Here is a 14,316-nt window from a genome sequence, read left to right on the forward strand (position 1 = left end):
GGTTCTTTGAGAAGATTAGAGAACAAACAGCATACTAATGAAATGATACAACAATGGCACAGCTCATCTTAATGTACTAGGGATATTACAAACTATAAATCAAAATTATCACATAACTTACCATGAAGTGCTCAAATAACTTACAATTTTAGACTTTAATCGTTACAAAATTCACGCAAACATCCTCTTTTGACTTGTTCTCCAAAAGCCTATACCAACAAATTACAAATTTGCATCATGTCAGCATATCAACAACAAATTTAACTTATTTTACAAGTACAACAAAGATGACTCAACACACTAAACATAGCATTCCATTACTTGAGCTATTGAGCCCTTTTTCTGGCTAGGAACATGACAATTCGAGGAAGGAGAGATTTTTTCTTCCTCCTTGCCTTCAACCCCGGTACAGCATTCTCTGGACTTTCATCTGCCATGTATAACTTCGGATTGGAGATGGGATGGACAAGAACATCAACTTCTTCCTTACTAAAGCTTTTTGGTTCACTATGCTCAAAACCTCTGGGTGGGCTCTTCGAAGGATTCACAGCACCTTTAGCAGCATCACTAGCTCTTCTTCGCTGTTCATGTTCAGCTCTCCATTTCCTTAATTCCTGCTCCACTCCCAGTTTCCCTTCCTTGGCCTTCTCAGCCTTCTCTATTGCAACTCTCAGTGCTTCCTTCCTTTCGCCCATCTCCCCATATGCTTCCTCCAGTTTTGCTAAATTCTTTGACTCGGACTCCTTAGCCACCTCAATTTGTGCAATGGCAGCTGTCACCCTCTCATGGGCAAGCTCCTCGGCTTCATGAGCTCTCTTACTAAGACTGAAGTACTCATCCAATGAAACAGTCACTCCACTGGGGGAGTCATCACCCCTAACACCTGCAGCCTGCTCGCTCTCTTGCAATGCTTTGACTGCTGCAAGTGCCAGCCTCTCTGATGCTTTGGCTGCCTCTATTTCCTTCAAAGCTGCATTTAATCTGATCTCTGTGGTGCTTGCACCAGCTTTAGCTTGTTCTGCTTCTTCCTTGACCTTTCTTAGCTCTTCTCGTGCCAACTGAGCAACCAACTTAGCATGATCTGCTTCCTGAGCTGCTTGCTGCAAAAACTTGGGTAGCTCCACCATCTTCTCTCTAGCTTCTTTCTCCTTTGTGCGAATCGTTTCTATTTCTTGTTTTGTTCTATCAAGCTCAGCTTCAAGAGAAGACACTGCTATAGATGCCATCCCCTCCCTCTGTTGCAAGTTGGTGAGGGCTGCTTTTTCTTTGTCAAGCTCCAATTTAAGGGATGAAGACGCAACTCTCAAACAATTAACTTCATCCTTGGCTTTCTCAATATTAGCTTTCACTTCCTCAAACTCCTTTCGTGTTGAAGCTAATGCTTCTTGAATGGATCTCCCAATGTTATTTGCTTCTTCTGTATCATCTGTTTGTTTCTCTTCCTCAATTCCCTCGGACTCTTGGTTCAGCTTTGCCTGCATATAAGCGGCTAGCTCAGCTTTGAGATTCAACAAGAGAGTCAATGCTGTATCTAGTTTTGACTTGAGGTCCTTTGTCAACAAAAGCTGTTCATTTAGCTGTTGCACCTCATCTTCAGCTTGTTTCAATTCTTTCTCCCAAGTAAGACAATCTTGTTCTCTAGCCAGGGCCGCACCAATTCTATGTTCTTCTGCTTCAAGATGTGCAGTGTGAGACAATTCTAATGATTCCTTTGTTGCTATAAGTTCTAGAGTCAGTTCCTCAACAGTCTTCTCAATCTCCTTGGATGCAGATACAGCCTCTTCAGCCTCATTGATTGCTATGTCCCTTTCAGTAATTAATATGACATGTTCTTCTTGCACTGTTTTCAACTCCTCTTTCACAGACTTCAATTCTGCAACTGCTGCTTCATGCCTTGCTTTGGCAACCTCTAATTGTGCCTTGGCTGCAACACTAGCTTCGTCAGCAATTCCTTGCTCCATTTCTTTGACCCTGAGTTGGGCAAGTTCCGAGTCCTGTCTCGCCTGGGCCTCTTCAGTTTGTGCCTTCTCGAGGTTCAGCTTTAGTTCTTCTACAAGTCTCTTGGTGCTGTCTAGCTCCTTCAGTACTTGTGCTTTAGCCTCCTCTGCAGCTTCTGATTGCTTTTTGTATTCTGGAATTTCTTCTTGTACCTTCTCAAGTTCCAGTTGGACAAGTTTGTGTCTCTGCATTAACCAAATTGATAAATTCAGAAACCTCCCTATCAAAAATTGAGATGTCATGAGATCTTATAAGGATTGTGGCAACCATCTGAAATTATGAATACAGAATCTTTTGAATCAATATTACAAGTTCACAGTCTAGGTTGTAGGAAGAAGACTCTTGTTTTGAAAATTGTAAGTCGAGCAAGGAATAAAGAGATCAAAAGGAAGTAATTGTGGAGTTCATTGTGGAGTATGAACTTTGTATCGAAAGATAAATAGTTCTAGAAAGCTTTCATGAGTTCCATAATGGGAGTACTTAGAAATAAATAAGGATAATACTATTTTCGAAAAAGGTATTAGATAATATTATTTTTTTTTCATTTAAATTTAAATGAATAAATTGTCTAGCTTCCACCTGCACGAAAAGCATAATGGTAATTGAAAGGTACTTTGCTTTAAAAGGCAACAGTAACCTTGAGGGAATAAAATGGAAGCAAATGTGAAGAAACATATGACCACAGAGGGCATGCAGGATGCAAAGCATATCACACTTCTCAAAAGGAAATATATATTACCTCTAAAGTCTGTGCTTTGTGAGCTTTCCAATCAACAATTCCTCCAAACTTGGTGACAGCTTCCTTAACAGATTCAAAAGGTGCTGCAGTGTCGACAAGGCCTCTGTTTGCATATTCATGTTTTACATGTTGAGAAGAATAAGCTGATTCTTGCATCTTGTTGTGTGTATTTCCAACCTCCACATGATGATCAAGCTTATCATGCAGCAAATGAGGCCTATCATTTGTCTTTTTCATTTCAACAGAGGGAGTAGAATCATTGTTGACCTGACCATCATGGGCTGTCTCTTCTGTGCTTTTTATTTCAACACTGGCAGTAGAATCATGACTGATCTGAATATCATGGGGCACCTCTTCCTTCTTTTTTATTTCAACAGTAACAGTAGAATCATCGCTGATCTGAACATCATGGGGAGTCTTAGTATCACAACCGATCTGAACATTATGAGGCATCTCTTGTGTATTTTTTATTTCAACAGTGGCAGTACAATCATAGCTGATCTGAACATCATGGAGCATCTCTTCTGTCTTTCTTATTTCAACAGTGGAACTAGAGTCATGACTGATCTGAACATCAGTTACTCTATCAGAAGTCCTATCTTCAAGATGATGTGGCATATCTTTCAGTTCTCCCAATGTATCCAATGAATGAGGCACTGGATCACTAAGGACTTCTGATGACAGAGCTACAGCATTGCTGCTGGTAACCCCTGATGCATTTGACTTCTCCAATGAATTTGATGTATTATGATCCAATGATAAGCAATTGGGAACATCTTGCTGAACTGATGTCTCAGGATTTTTTACCATAATTCTCTGCTGGTGATCAGTGTCAGCTTTTTCATCAATAACTGGGGAAGTCAGGGATTGCAGGGAAGTTGGCAAACATACTGGTGAAGGCAATGATGTGGTCAGAGAGGATTCTCCACAGGGATTTTCGTCGCTGCCTCTTGTTTCTTCCATCCAAAACTAGTAGGTTCTTGACTTCAATACTCTCTATATATTGAAAAAACAAAAAACAAAAAGGAAAAAAGACACCACAAAAGTTCACAGAGTAAGCAGTGGATTATACAACCCTCAGATTATAGTCTACTTCCATAAAAAGGTAAAGATGTTTATTAAAAAAATAAAATAAAATTCACCCATACATATACCTAGACAAACATTGTGTTCTGATATTAAGGTCATACAAAATCAATTACAGCATTTACAATTAGTTGTCACTTAATGTTTCAATATATTTGCTTTATCCATCTTTTTTTTTTTCACGTATATTATTCTTGGATTGTAAAGGCCATTTAACATTCATTTTTAAATGATAAATTGCTATCCATCAGATGATACATGTTAGCACGAAATTCAATTATCAAGATTACTTCAAACCCGCATGGTCTTTTTCATACCTATTAATGGTTCAGATTGTCAAACGAACATCTCGTGCATCCAACAGAGAATAGAAGAACTTTTAGATAAAAGAACATCTATGTAGAAGAACATTTAGATAAGCATGTCTATCTTAGTTCCAACTCTGCGAATATAATACCTCCATACCTCAGTTTGACACAGGTAGGCTAGTCTGCTTGAGCGCATAATGTAGGAGACAGATACCTCTCCCTCTGACTACTGGGTAGCGCAAAATAAAAAGATAAAAGAATGAGAAATTTAGAGTACACATAAAAGAGAAGGATGAAAGGTAAATCAAATTATATGTAGGCACTTTAACAGTCTTGCTTTAAGTCAGAAACAGAACACCCCTGAGCTCTCTAAGCCCATTATACCAGTCTCTTACACAAATAGTAAGGGTGTCGGGAAGTGCCTCAAATTCCTGCTAATAATTTCACCTCATTTCGAGAATGACCTTAATTAATATGATTGCTTTTCTTTTCCAATTATTTAGATCACCATTCCCGAGGATATTCTTCCACTTCACAGCCTCTGTTTTATGTGAACATAACCACTTACACGAACGTAACCATCCATGCGCCCTCACTTTCTAGAAAGATCACAAATATCTTTTTCTTATCTCATACTATAGTTACAGCTGTCCACCTACTAACCCGCCTATCTTGAAGGACACAAATTCCCTTATCATGTGATAATCACAGACACAAGCCCACATCCTGCTCGTTCTTCAGTGGCTGTAATACGAAAACTGAGCATCCATTCATTTAGTTTCATGTAGGGCTTGCACAAGATATCTCTCTACCCACTTTCATCTTGTAACCATAATCACCCAGCATTATTTCATCAATATAGGGTACTCTGTCCTTGCAAAGAGGATAATTATAATCTTCTTTGAATCAATTTTCTCTTTTGTTGAGTGGTATACTGCCAAACATTTTTTTCCTCCTTTCAAGCTATGATTAAACCAAGACTGGTGAATGAAAATGCACCAAAGAACCATCCATAGGGCTCGACCTTCAAATGCCTCAGTTCACATCATTACAGGTATTGGTGTTTCTCCAGTCCAAAAGAATTCCCTGCACTTATCTCTCTATCTCTCTTTTATCTCTTCTACAAGTGTGTAAATGACAACTGCCCATTTTTCATCATAGGCAAGGGAGATGCCCAAGTGCTGATTGTTTGATAAGATATCACATACTCACACTCTTCTTGCTCTCAACTAATATTTGCAATTTCCCACTAACAGCCACCTCAAAATCATTTTTGCTCTTTGGTGATCACTGTCATCCATGATCACCAGACACCTAACCCGCACCCTGAATATGACATAGCATGATATGGTAGTTAATGTCATCCATGCAACATCATTTCTATGCCATGACAATCAAAGCCACCCACCCAACCTTTCTCAGCACCTTTATAATGACTATCACCATTCATTAACAAATTACACAATGGACCAACACCAAATAGTTCTTGCATGCACATCAACCAGAAAAGTTTTTGCCCTTAAAGTTTTTATTGCAAACTTCTAACCCACCTAGCAAGTGAAAACCCCCTATCTTTAACGAAAAACACCAGTATTGGAACTTGTTTAAGGAAGTTTGTGAATATATTACAAAATCATGATATTTTATGATTATATGAATTCTCTGGAGTTACATGTTTTATTTTTTATACAAATATATTGTATGAATTCAAAAAAATCCCACAATCATGACCTTGAACATTTCCACTTTCAATAAATTTTCAGAAAACATAGTCTTCAATCTCTTTCATCTTAAATTATTCCTTTTGGTAACTTTTTTCTTTTTAACCAAATATGTACCTAAAACTTCAACATCTAAATTATTAAAAAAAAAAAATGCAACCTATGATTTATTCTAGAGTTAGACTTCTCTTTTGTATAACCATTTTTTTATCATCCAACCTCCACTCATTTCATCTAAGATAAGATATGCATCAACGAGTGAGAAAAATTGATCTAAAATTAGTTAATCAAAAATTTAGAGTCGCCTTAATTAACCTATTAGGAAGCAGAATTCAAATTTAGGTTCAAAATAACTACATTTCCATCAGGTTTAAAATTTTAAGCTCACAATGTTCCCTCCAATTGCATGGTCAAGTTGCTTCCTGATGTCACTTAATAATTCAAATTTGAATCCAATGTTTGATTGGTTTAACAAAAAAACAGAGTGATGTTAAACTTTTAATACAACTAAAACAAATTCTAGATTCTAATTTGAGTATAGAATCAATTATAACAAGCAACAATCAACACTCGACATCGAAGCATACGAGATCCATTAACCAACATCGCTGACTTCAGTGCTTCAGCAAAACATAATAAAAAAAGGGATACGACGGGCAAAAACAAACAAAACAGAAGTTAAAGCCATTTGGCAATAAAAAGAAAAAGCAGCCTCTGCATGATGGTTAATTCCAGTAACTCTAGCAAGAAGAAAGAAAGACAAAAAAATGTGGTAGAGAAAAGAATACTAATAAGCAAAGTTATTTAAATGATACATATATTTTTGCAAGGTATGGCTGTTGAGGATGTACGAGGTATACATGTAACATTTCCAATGAAAGGGCAGATGAACAGGGATTTTTCTTGGGGTCTTAGGTGTTGACAATCCTATTGACATCATACATCTTTTACAAAGTCACAAAGAACTAGTAAGATAAAAACAATATTAGTAACAATATATATTAAGGATTTAGGTCCCCTACCACTCCAATAGAAAAACAAGGGTGGGACGGGTGTGGGACATTGGTTCTCCCTTGAATTGGGATGTCCTAGTCATCTCGGTCCATCCAAATGCCCCGGTTGAGTCCCGACACTGGCAATGCATCAGGGTAATCGAGAAGGATTGGGACGGATAAGGACACAATTTTGCTTCCTTTTTATTTTGTTGTTACTGAGTGTTTCATTCCATCTTGACTGGACCACCTTCCCCCAATACCATACCATCCCAAGTACCAACTGAGATGGGGCCTGGTACCAAGATTTAAATCCTTGCCAAACAAGCATGCAAATTGACAAAAAAAAATACACAAAAGAAACCAATTTAGCTTTGTTTATAGCAATGATTTAGAATGCTCTGCATAAGTTCTGACTATAATGCACTTAACAGACAATTCTATCGAACATTTCTAATTTGTCCCAATAATTCACAAGGAAAAAAGGGAGAGAAGCAGTTGCAAACATGAATATTCAGTTCAATCTAAGTGATTCATTTATTTCTTTTCCTTTTTAGAATTAGAGGTAGTAAATGAAACTATAAGATCTACAGAAACAAGAAAAGAAGATGATCCCTCAAGCGATACATTAATACACTGAAAACATTTACAGAACTGAACAAATTTTGATAAAGATAAGCATCTTATTGATAATATTGCCCAAAAGGAAATTAAATTTCAGAAAAAAGAAGCACGTGAAAATTTACAAATAAAGATATATATAAACCTTATCCCTTAGAGTATGCCAGTTGGATCCTATATCACCTTTAGTTCCTCTGCAAGCAAGGTTCAGCCTTGGTTATGCTTTAGTAGGCTGTAACCAAAAGCTTCAGATTTGGCCAATACGAAAACTGGCTGAAACTGGCCAAAATCAAACACTCATTCAGATCATCCAACTCAGAAAATTGACACGTCACTTTTACAGTGTACACTTTGGTTAGAGATGAACCAAGGTATTTTGGTTAGCTTCAATTCAAAACCCACATAGCAAAATTGGATGAAACCTAACTATTCATTTCATATCCTATTTTGCACATCAGTGACACTTAAGGCAAAATAGCACGTTTGAGAGAAAACCCAATGTATCCGCATGAAATGCCTAAGACTACGACAAAACAGTCAAAATGCGAATTTCAAAGTCAATTCTTTTACTTGAAAATCTGAAAATTTTAGTTTAGACTTTAACCTACACTCCAGGTCTGGACCTTTTATTTTTGTATCTATGCTTGCAATTATATGCATTTGTATATGTGATTCAGGACTCACATTAGTCACAGACAAAGTGATGGATAACTCATTGTGATGATACAGGCATGTCAAAAGAAGATTGTGTGGCCTAGTAAGGTGAGATACTAGAATGCATCAAAGGATATTAGAAAGGATGGAAGGACCTAAGACAATAGGGCTGATAGTTATAACAAAGGTTTTGAAAAAGCTTTGAATAACACCACAGGAATTCTTGGCAAGTGAATATTCATAAAGCCAACACTTAAAAACTGAAACAAGGCCTAGTAGTTATGGTTATGGTATGTTATGTATACTTACGATATATGTGTATGCATGTAGATAGATAGAGTTGAGCCAAAATTTTATCATGAAGATTGAAGGTTTAATTTTATGAGGGCAAATAATGGAACATCTAGATGATAAATCAATATCATTAAACATGATACACAACATCTAAAACACTGTAAACTATGAGGTGAGACATTCAAATCAACAAATCACATTACATCATGAACTTAAGCATTCAAAGTACTTGATTTTACCTATTATCAGGTATCTACTTAAATGCACAGTTTATCAAATACTGAATAAAAGACTTGTTTCATCTATAAGTGGGAAACACACGAACTACTTAAATTTTAGTCCACATGTGTCTTAAAGTATGTAGAGTTCATTAAATTGTGTGAATAATTGCCTTGGATGAGGCGCCATACGTTTGAGCATGGGGCACTACCAAATTAGTTATGACGTGGTACAATTAAAGCTATACATGTGTATACAAAGATGCACATGTATACACAACATGCACCTTTTTTAGTTTTCCCACACAAACAGGGTGGGAAGAAAGAGTCCAACACACACTGCCAAATGAGATAAAGATCCTCCTTTTATTTTCAAGCACTTGAGAAAGGATAAGATTTCTTGCTATTCAACTGGGCATTAAATCCGCCCAAAAAAGTCAAGTACATGGCAAATGATGACATATTTAATTTTAATCACTGATTAGATTACAACAACACTGTTAGAGATAAAGGCTGTTGAGCTTTAGCTCACTCAACAGTGTTTGAACCCCTCTCTTCCACCCTATTTTGATTTGATCTAGAGGTCTTAAAAGTTAAAGCACACGGATACCAAATTTCAACTGTTTCTGATGCCTTCTACCCATACATCAAATGAGACATTGTTTGTGTGTGCTATTTAAATCATTCATTTCTGACGACTTTATGCATATGCAAGTGGCCTCCAAAATAAATAATTTTCTATTTATAGGCATTTTAGATATAGTATATCATACCCGGATGTCTTTGAAATTTCCATCCTTGAATTTGACTTGATGTCGCCAAAGCTGATTGGCCTTATCATACTCTGCCTATATAGCACACCAGTGCTATTTGAACCGTCCATTTTTAGATGACTTGACATAGAGAAAAGAGGTCTCGAAAATCAATCTTTGTTTTTTTTTCCAGCAATTCAGACAGTGTTTTCAATTTTCTGGCTACGCTGGACCAGTACTAGCTTTCCACATTTGGTCGATATTGGGAACAAATCGAACCACTTGGTATTCAGAGGTGTCAGCCCCTACCGGCTGGCCAAACAAGTTGACACAGCCAACAGGGCACCTAAGTCCTTGTTTTTGTTTCAGCTCAGCAGAACACGTGTTGTACCAATTAGGTGAACCATTCGGTATTGAGAGGTTTCAGCCCATATTGACCAATGCCAATTCAGCACAAGTTGATACAGCCAATGGGGATCCTAAATCTTTGTTTTAGTTTCAGCATAGCAGAACACGTGCTGTACAACTTACTGACCAGAATGCCACATGTCCATGGCATTTAAATCCTTGGTTGGTAGATAATATCTACTTGTAAAACCCCATTTCTACATGTGTCCTGATTAGATCTGGTATCAAATCTAGTCAACCTTACAACAAATCCTACATATATAAACACAACATGCATGCATGTCATAAAAATGTAAAAGTATTCATATTAAATATTTCAATGTTCCCATTCTAGTGGATCTTTACTTTTGCGCACTTTTATCCTATAACAACATTTCTGTTTACGGCCTGTGAGACTGTCATGTCAGCCGCATTTTCATAAATCCACTTTCAAGTGGGTCATAATTGAAAACATTATGGTTGGAAACTATGAAAAACTATCTATTTTGGCCACTATGCTAATCTACGAGAGTGTTTACATTTGCATTCTCTCACATATACAGGAAAAGCTGATGTGAGCACGAATTGATGCAGCAGTTGAAAAGAAGTACAGTGAAAATCAATGCATAAAGAGTACCAAAAGGTTGGCATGAGAAAAAGGAAACGTAAGACTCAAAATAAACCAAAATCATATAATGATATTTTGACCTATAGACGAATCAAAGGTGTTGGAAGAACAGATAATGTCTATTTTGTCTACTTGTTCCGGACAAGAATATAAAAGAAATGTCGGATGCAGCCAATCTGTGACATTTTCACATGCAACATGATTTGGAGATCCATCTAGATTATTATATCAGACTTTCCGTAGATTCTTCAGTAAAAAGAAGAGGCCAACTTGATTGCCCCTCGATTCCATAACCATGACAAAAAACACAAGATTTCTTATATCCTTATTTAAGCATCTAATCTTCACCGATCAACTTAAAGAAAAAGAAACACAAAACTTATCATAATACAACTTAAAAGAGAGTATCTGAACTTAAAACCTACTACATAACCAGAATTTTAACAGAATCCATGCAGATTAAATTAGAGATTCTATCAATCAAAAGTAAATTAGACTTTAGAAATGTGACTTACTTAAAATTCTGTGGAGAGCCAAAATATTCAGGAAACTTGGGCTCTGTCAGGTACTTAAAATTTGGCACTCTTACAAATGTTCAGCTAACACTGCAAATGATGCATACAATTAAAGTTCTTTAGCTCCTTAGCCATATGAACTTGACCAAATAATTGTTTTAATTTTTCTTGTTTGAAAGATCTGAAAAGTTAATTAAGTCAAGAAGAACTCCAGCAAGGTGCATATATTTCTATTGCTTTTCTCTGTCATTTTCTCCCTATATCCTCCTAAAATTACAGAATCAGCTAACACTCAAATTTCTATGGTTGATTTCAAAAAGTATGGATCTTGGGCATGATCAATCTGGAAGGTAGTATGAGGAATATTTGAAAAATATCTCATGCATAGCCTGCCAAAACACTGTCACCTCACCTATCAAATGAACACATTATACTGCAATAACACAAGATCAAGCACTAAAAATTCTTAAAACTTTAAATGCAATATGACTTTTTTATGAACATACTATTGATAACTTTCATAAGCTACAATACCAGTAAAATCTTAGCTAAGTCCTATGAAAAGGAACTGTGTTATTTATGTTTACATACACAACCTAGAATAACATGTTATGGAGTACTTCATTATTCGCCATGTCAAAACTCATCATGATTTTTTCAGTGAGCATGAAAACTAACTTTAAAAAAAATGATGTATGTGCTGATAGCATCAACCCATATTTTCCTTGCAATTGGGCTTTCATATGCCTCATTTGCTAAATTTACATTTAAAAGAAGAGAACAACATAGAAGTATGGTTTGTGAAGTATCCTAAAAATTTGTATATCTAGTAAAAAATTGTCCTTAATATGGAGAGATCTTGCTCAGCTAGTATGAGAATAAAACAGCATACTGTCTTCATTCGGACTAAGATGAATCACATAAACAAAGAAGGAAAAAGAGAGCGATACCAGATGTATAGCTTCTTCTGCAGATGGGAATCAACTTACATCAGTGGCCTACTACAAATGGAAATTGAACCTCTGATCTTGCCAGTCTGCTGCAAGACAAATTCAAAAAAAAAAAAAAAAATTGAATCTTTGGAGTCAATAGTGCACATCTAAAGATGGACGATGCCAACCCAAATCCACTGTCCATTAGAAGGAGAGGGGAAAATTAGCCTCGGATTAGGGGAAGCAAATCAGCAAAAGAAGCCTATATATAGGAACGAACTAAGTTCAAGTTCCGGAAGAAATACTAGCAAATTCAAAATCAGAAAGCACTCTGAATAAAAAAACTACTATAGCAAATTCAAATTACCTCAACTCTTCATGCCAGCTTCTTGAGAGGAAATCCTAACCCAAAAAATAAAAGGAGGAAAGGAAAGAAGAAACAGCGATACAAAATGGGTTTTCCTCGAAATCTTTCAGCACAAGCTCAAAAAGTCCAAATTCTAATCCGCAGATTCGCATCTAATCTAAACATCTAAGCTTCAGACAACCAGTCAATTCACGAAAGAAAAAACAAAAAAATAAATAGAAGGTCCCATCTTTCAAGTTCAATTCCCTAATATTCATCAAGAATTCTTGACTAAATCCATGCAGATTAAATGAAAGCAAGCAATATAAATCAAAGTATTTTTTTAGGAAAAAAAAAGGTAGAAAGGAAAAGAAAAGGCTTACTCGTATTTCTTTCAGAGCCAAAGCATCCAGACGAGCTCAATTCCACCGAGAAAACGAAGGATCGCAAGGGTTTTTTGGGGCCGAGACAGAGAGCGGATTGATTGAAGAGGAACGGCAAGCCACGTGCAGGAGAAGCGGACCCATTCACAGATGAGCCCCATGGATCTCTTCACTCAGCTCTCACCTCCGCCTCTCTCTCTCTCTCTCTCTTTATGTCTCCCATCTTCTCATCATTAGAATTTTTTTATTTATATTTTGACAACATAATAATTATTATACCACTCTTTTTCTTACTTTAGAATATATATATATATATATATATATATATATATCAATATTTTCTCGATTTTTTTTGTGTGAGAAATGTTTAGAGGAAAAAAATAATAAAAGAAATGAAAAGAGCCGTTGTCATGTTGACCAACGTGCGAAGCAACGGCGGAGGCCCCTCCAGGCTCCAAGCGAGTTGACGACAGGCCGCCACCTCACCACCTACTACTTTAACAAAACGAGTTCCATCTCCATCTTTAAAGTCCGCATAATGTTCTTATGCGTGAAGAAAAAACTGCCGTTAAAAGTTTGGATTTCCTGTGAGTTGGACGGTGGCTCTAGCTATCAGTATAGGAACTTGTACGAGGAGCATAGGATGGGAAAGGACAAAGAAAAGAAATAACCTTGCTTTAAAAATTTCTTAGCTGTAAGCAAGGGAGAAAAGAACAATGGACTCATAAATAAATAAATAGGGATTTGGTAGTGAGAAATTATTGTTTAGTTTGTAAAGTGTAATAATAATGGGAGGAGGGGTGGTGATAAAGGGAGGGCCAGACGTTTCATGTCCGCGTGCGAACAGCGAGTGGATGTCGGTAGCCTAATGAGATGGGTCCAGGAATGATTTTTTTTTTTTCAGGCTTCTTTTTGATAAACTACTGCTCATTCTACTCTATAAAAGCAGCCAGAATCAAGAGCTACAATTTGATATAGTACAAGAAAGAACCCTTCTAATATGGCTAAAATATCTCTTCAGAGCGTTGTCCAGCATAAAAAGAGGCCCAGTCTGTGCCTCTATTTTGTTGTCCGTTGATTTGATACGCAAAGATGGCAAGGGATGAATCTCAACAGGGAACAGCTTTTTGGGCCAGGTTCAGCTTTACACGTAGGAAACGTTAAAAGTGGAATTAGGGGCGGCGCCTTTTAGGGTCCCTCAGCAACCTAAAGTAACCTGGAAAATTACTAAAGCTATCAAAAATTAGTACCAATCAATGCAAGATCGGAGGACTTGAATGCAAGCCGCATCTAAACTTGATGGCGCCGCCCCGCCGTCCATATACCGTGCAATGGTCATTGATGCATCACGCCCATGATAAGTACTGTTGTTCTGCGGAGTCTGGACCCAGGATCCGGGCTCAATTATAACCACCAATATAATTTTTTTCTTTTAAGTTTTTTAGTTGGGCATCTTTTCTTCTATTTTTCCATGGCTTTCTTATCCATATATTTACTAAAATAAGCTTTCAAAGAAGACTTCCCAACTAAATCTTGTAATATAAATTCTTATTAAATCGACTTAATACCATAAAGAGCCTTACTAACTTGATCCAAATTCAACTGTACTCTTATGATAAAAGTTTAAGCAGATTTTGGCCTTTGAAACTAATAAATTAGTTAAAATTTAGAACGTAAAGTTACAAACTTGAATTCTTTCCTAAAACGAGTATCAAATACTCGAATAGAGCTAAATGATTTAA

The 14,316-nt window shown here is 36.6% G+C and overlaps 1 protein-coding gene across 13 annotated transcripts; it reads right to left on the reverse strand.

The window, feature by feature from the left end:
* Nucleotides 1-72: 72 nt before the first annotated feature.
* On the reverse strand, nt 73-12,789 carry LOC103701812 (protein WEAK CHLOROPLAST MOVEMENT UNDER BLUE LIGHT 1). 13 transcript variants are annotated; one of them, XM_039128595.1, is made up of 6 exons: nt 12,575-12,789; nt 11,864-11,949; nt 10,914-11,003; nt 4,289-4,360; nt 2,738-3,733; nt 73-2,183 (listed from the first exon to the last, which is right to left on the reverse strand). In XM_039128595.1, the coding sequence occupies exons 5-6, from the start codon at nt 3,698-3,700 to the stop codon at nt 327-329; spliced, it is 2,820 nt and encodes a 939-aa protein (XP_038984523.1). In that variant the 5' UTR covers nt 3,701-3,733; nt 4,289-4,360; nt 10,914-11,003; nt 11,864-11,949; nt 12,575-12,789; the 3' UTR covers nt 73-326. The 13 variants fall into 13 exon arrangements, with proteins under 13 accessions (XP_038984523.1, XP_038984520.1, XP_038984519.1 ...); XM_039128592.1 differs by having other exon boundaries at nt 4,289-4,357; nt 11,864-11,952; nt 12,575-12,788; XM_039128591.1 differs by having other exon boundaries at nt 11,864-11,952; nt 12,575-12,788.
* Nucleotides 12,790-14,316: the final 1,527 nt, after the last annotated feature.

This window comes from Phoenix dactylifera, chromosome 8, assembly GCF_009389715.1.
Source record: "Phoenix dactylifera cultivar Barhee BC4 chromosome 8, palm_55x_up_171113_PBpolish2nd_filt_p, whole genome shotgun sequence".
Classification (NCBI taxonomy): domain Eukaryota; kingdom Viridiplantae; phylum Streptophyta; class Magnoliopsida; order Arecales; family Arecaceae; genus Phoenix; species Phoenix dactylifera.